This window comes from Branchiostoma belcheri, unplaced genomic scaffold (assembly GCF_001625305.1).
Source record: "Branchiostoma belcheri isolate BF01 breed outbred unplaced genomic scaffold, Haploidv18h27 scaffold21, whole genome shotgun sequence".
In the NCBI taxonomy this organism is placed as follows: domain Eukaryota; kingdom Metazoa; phylum Chordata; class Leptocardii; order Amphioxiformes; family Branchiostomatidae; genus Branchiostoma; species Branchiostoma belcheri.
In genome coordinates, this window is record NW_017803602.1 from 877,028 (window position 1) to 882,522 (window position 5,495).

The 5,495-nt window shown below is 46.1% G+C and overlaps 1 protein-coding gene across 3 annotated transcripts; it reads left to right on the forward strand.

Moving 5' to 3' along the window:
- The first annotated feature begins 1,656 nt into the window (after positions 1-1,656).
- Positions 1,657-4,691, forward strand: LOC109469690 (polycystin-2-like). Of its 3 annotated transcripts, none has more exons than XM_019768256.1 (6): positions 1,657-1,776; positions 2,148-2,372; positions 2,472-2,616; positions 2,828-3,016; positions 3,186-3,533; positions 3,675-4,691. In XM_019768256.1, the coding sequence occupies exons 1-6, from the start codon at positions 1,741-1,743 to the stop codon at positions 4,541-4,543; spliced, it is 1,812 nt and encodes a 603-aa protein (XP_019623815.1). In that variant the 5' UTR covers positions 1,657-1,740; the 3' UTR covers positions 4,544-4,691. The 3 variants fall into 3 exon arrangements, with proteins under 3 accessions (XP_019623815.1, XP_019623817.1, XP_019623816.1); XM_019768258.1 differs by having other exon boundaries at positions 3,750-4,691; XM_019768257.1 differs by having other exon boundaries at positions 1,657-1,770.
- The last annotated feature ends 804 nt before the right edge of the window (positions 4,692-5,495 follow it).

A 5,495-nucleotide genomic window follows, 5' to 3' on the forward strand; every position in this document is an offset into this window, starting at 1 on the left:
ACCGCGTGGCTACGTTCTTTTAAGGGTCATGTCGGAACTTTTGAAGCAGACACAACGGGGGTGGGTAGGCCCCTTCCAGTGGCCCAAATAACCACACATCCTATTTCCTGTGATGATACGCCCTGTGTGTTATGTGTAATAGCGTTATGAATACTGTTAAAATGCCCTGTATATCATCTGTGACTGAACAAACACCCTTGCAAACAAAAAAACACATGCCCCTTGGAAAATGGATCTGTCCGGCCGTATGCTAATTAGCCATAATAGATTGAACCTTGCACCCGCCCACTCTGTCAAATAAACTCGACGGTCTAGAAAGTGTTGAAAAAAGAAAACAGGCAAACATGTGACATGGGTCAAAGTTTACTTTGTCCAAAATACACGCTAGCAAAAACCTCAAAATAAACAAGTAGAAACATGCCTCGTGTCTAAAATGTCCTCCATGTTTGATGTTTATTCGGAAAAAGACAGAATCCAAGGCGGCATTTGAAAGTTACAGATTGTCCATATTCTTCCCGGAAAAAACAACTCTAAACTCTGACGAATTTTTTTGGCAGAATATTTGAGAGTGCAGGTAAGCAGCAGAACCGGGGCGGGGGTTGGACGGGCGGAAAGTGGGTTTGTACTGAGACGTGACCTCATTGGCCAGAGCTAGAGAGGCAAAGACTAAGATAACTTATATACTACTGCACTACCGAAATGTGCCAAAGTTTGCAATGACAGTATGGGAGATGACCAAAGGTACAGGGCTGCATGGGGTAGATGAGACACACATGGACACAACGACACAGAGAGACAGACACACACACACGCGCGCACGCGCGCACCTACACATACGCACTCCAACACACACGCACCAAAACCGTCACTCTCTGTCATGTACCCGCGCGCGCGCGCGCACACACACACACACACACATGTACACACACACACACACACACACACACACACACACACACACACACACACACACACACACATGACCTATATAAACAGCTGCATAGAGAATCATTATCACATGCGGACGATCATCGGGCCATATAGAATACATTACATTCAACCAACAAAACATGACGATGCAAACTGTAATCTGCAGACTGTCAGGCAATACGCATCAAAAGCGCACCTACCGGTATGAAAATCAACTTCACCCAGCAGAGTTCTGTACAAGATTTCCATGACCTGGCCAATGACCTGATTTGTTGACATCTCTCACCATGGTAACTGGTGTTGGGTTTCATAATGTTGCAATTGTACAGTAGGAGGGATTTATACTCCTGTCTGACCATATATATGAATGTATTTCTGTATCTGTATCTGTATAGCCGGTATAACCGCCTTTCGGCGTAACACACCAGCTAAAATAATTTATTTGAGTAAGAATTAACAGAGCAGACCATATGAGAAGGTAAACATTAACGTAAGCCGCGTGAACTAAGTTTCAGAGATTAGGAAAATAAACGTATTTGAGCAATGAGACGCCTTTGCAGACTTTTAGCCTTAAAAGCATACAAAACAGGCCGGTGGGTGATATGATATGACCGTGAGTTAATTATTTTGGAAATACGCACCCACTGTACAGCCAGGAAAGCGGTTGGGCTGATTTACATTTTAATGTCGAAGTTTCAACAGGTGGGATTGTCCAGCTCATCCACATTCCACAACAAAAGAGTGTTGTTACGTCTTGGGGTGGGAGGGGGTTCAGTTTGACGTTTATCTGAGGGACAGAGAGGCGAGAGAATGGCGAGGAAACGGAGATACGAGTTGTCGGTGCACGTGAGTATTTTGGTCTTCCTTGTTGCTCCATAACAGAAACGACTAATGTTAGTAACACGTTAAACGACTTATCATTCTTTCATTTTCTATATACTCTCACAACAGAGGTGGGGACGTCTCTCCCAGAGAGTCGGTGCCGATATTTTCACTCGGGCGCCACTCTACATTGCCCTATCATTTGGAGAGAAGTAACTAAGATAGCAGTTTTGCACTTAAAATGTTATAAATTCGATTCTCTCCGTGCCTGACCCCGTGTGTCTTGACTATATCTTGAATTGACAGAGCATTTGAGAAGGGTGCGCTCGAATCCTTCACCACGTACGTAACGATACACAATGAACTTAAGTTGCTTGTTGAATGGATTTCCTCAGGTGGAAGACGGGAGTCCTATGGACACACAGGTGCTTTCAGTCTTCCCTGAACTGGACACGAGGACCAAGAAGCATCTGAAGGAAGTGGCGTTCAGCCTTGTTTACGCCCTTGCCGTGATGCTGGTGGCCTACCTGCAGCGGGACTGGCTGAGTTTCTACCAGAGGGAGGCGGTGGAACAGCTGGTGGTCAGGCGACGCTCTCTCGCCGTCAAACCGTTCTCATACGTAAGTAATTCTGGATCTTTCTCAAAAATCTGTAATGATATTGTAGGGAAAAGTACGGAAGTGAAGTTCTTGTTGTCCATTTCTTATTCCTCGAAACAGATCAAGACGTCATCTTCCTTCTGGACCTGGACCGAGACTCATCTGATGGATGCTCTATATGACGATGGGAACGAGAACCCCCTCCAGAGCCACTCGTTCTACCAGGTGCAGTGGTCGAAACTCAGACAAGAGCGAGTATCAAAAGGTAGATCCATTCTTTATATTAAGTTTGTTTGCATGGCCTAGAAAATGTTATTTACACCCCCCTTCCCGTTTATGCCATGTTATGTGGCATACAAGTTCAGTACGTGTATGCAATATCGGAAATTCACTGTTCTCCCTTAATTTTGTAAACGAAATAATTGACGATGATTGTGAGAATGTCCCACGGATTATCAACACATGCTTTTCTGCAGATGTACCTTTCACAATCCCCAATGACGTCCTATCGAGTACGTTCGGTCACTGCAAGGAGCCGTTCAGTTCTTACAACAAAGACTGGCGGGACTACGGAGTCGGGTGGACCCCGAGAAATGACACCGGCCAGAACGTCACAGACCCCGCACTGTTAGCCTGGACCCATAGGACGGCGGAAGAACTTCGAGGTCTGTCATTGTTCTGACTGTAAACTTCTCAACTTTCACCTGGGTTTTATTTCTTTAATTGTCCATGGCTCTCTTTACCAGGCAGGTTTATCTTACATCTTATATTTGAAGTAATTACAACAGCAGTATGTCCGTCAAAATAAATAATTTTGCCACATCTTAACCCCAGAGGCGTCGTTTCACGGGATACACGGAGTTTATCACGGTGGTGGTTACCAGGTGGAGCTCAGCAGGAACCGAACCAAGACCGTCGCCATCCTCCGGGATCTCCGAAGTAACGACTGGATTGACGAGAAAACCCGAGCGGTGTTCGTGCAGCTGACCCTGTACAACCCGAACTCCAACCTGCTGACGACAGTGCTGTTGTCGGTGGAGTTCAGCGTGATCGGAGCCGCTTTCCCTACGCACGAAGTCCTGGTCTTTCCGCCGTACTTCGGCATCGTGGACCTTCCCGTGTCCTTCCTGGCGTCCGAGATCTTCCTGCTCCTCCTGTCTGGGTACTTCGTGTATGTTGAAGGTAAGGGTTTGATCATGAAGTTATTGCTGCTGTCGTTGTTGCTGTCGATGATGCAACTGAATACTTCTGTACACCATGTAGAGAAATTCATGCCTCAGTGTTAGTACATGTATCTGCGTAAGATGCCATATCCGTTTACAGGTTGGAGGATGTACAAGATGTCCTTCCAGTACTTCAAAGATTTCTGGCACATTCTGGATTCTGTAATCATTGCAGAGGCCTTTGGTACCTTTGGGGTCTTCTTCTACACCCAGTACGTCGCCGACGTCATCTACCATCAGATGGATGCAGTAGACGAAGAAGGCGCATGGGGGAGCTTCGTCAACTACAGGAAGGTGGCTATTTGGTCTCAGACGTACACGTACATGCTGGGTATCCTGATCTCCCTGATCACGGTCAAACTTCTCCATGTTCTAGGCTCCATTGTCAACGGCGTCACGTTCTTGTCGGCTACAATGTGCGAGGCCGCCGCGTCCCTGTCCGGATTCAGTGTCATCTTCCTTATCTGTGTGGCGGCCTTTGCACAAATGGTGTATCTAGTCGTGGGAAACCACCTCTTCACGTACAGCACCTTCGTCGGCACCTTGCAAGAGATGTTGAACTGGATGCTGGGAGATTTCGATTACGATCTGGTGACCGACGTTTCGCCTCATCTCGGCCCAGCGATGGTTTTCCTGTTCAACATCTCTTTCCAGCTGTTCCTGATGATGGTGTTCGCCACGATCCTGTGCGAGGCCCTGGCGCTGATCCGTGTGCAGACCGAGGAGGAGCCCAGACGGGATGACCTCCCTCCTACCCTACAGACCATCGTCATGGAGGGGACCAAGTCCCTGCGCATGCGCTACCAGCAGGCGAAAGCAGCCAGGAAGTACAGGGATGTGGTTGTGTACGAGTTCGAGACCACGGATGCCACCGGAATAGAACTGCTATGTTTTGAACAGTCCTTCGAAGACCGCAATGGCGCAGATGTGACCGGCCTCTGGTTGACTGGCGGGGCAGGAAAAATGTAATTTGTCCCTGAATATGTATATCAGATCTTCGTAAGTCGGGACAAGAATAAGAATAAGAAGGATACGACTATATTGTCAGTCACGTTGTTGTTGGAAATAATGAGAATATTAACGTTACATATTTTGGAGAAATACATACATGATTATACAAGTCTCTTGTGCATACATCTTATCATGCGCTCCATGTTTAATGTTTCCTCCATACCTCCGTACAGTAGCGCGTCCTTACACGTCTAGTTTCTGATGCTGGGGAATGTCTCTCTTGATTTCTGCAAAACTTATGGTTCAAATGAGTTCACAACACATAAAACTGGAGGTGACGGAAAACATCCTTATAAATTAGTCCATGCATTCTCCATAAGCATCCTCCTAGATGTAAATGAATCCCTTCGACGTGCAAGAAGCCGTGAGCAACGTCACTGTCACCCTGCATTGCCAAGCGCCTCCTGGCGAAACCATGTTGAGACGCAGATTTATTAAAAAGTCTTGAATAGTAAAACCCTCATATGACGGGCAGCAATATTTCACTGATAATCAACTTAAACCTTGATTGAAATTGTTTTGGATACCATATATGTCAGGAACCTTAAATTTGATCAGACCTTTTTAAATGGATACCATTATTTTTTGTGTTCCAGGCGCCACCTTCTTTCATTTTGATTTTTCTAAGGTATCAAACATATATGTGTGTAAAAAGAGGCCGTTTAAAAAAGTACACAATGTAACGTTTTGGCCGATTTCACCGTTTTCGGTCCAGAAATAGTTCACTACTATGATAGCACATACCAAAGCGGCCCACTTGAAAGTGAAAATTTCACAATTCGTGTGATCTGCTCCTAGACATGCTACCTTGGTCTCCTGTATCAAGCATGAGGGTGTCAATATCCTTTCAAGAATCTAACTCGAGCTGCCGCAGTGTGCCAACATGGCGGCACGACACAATCAACTGTTT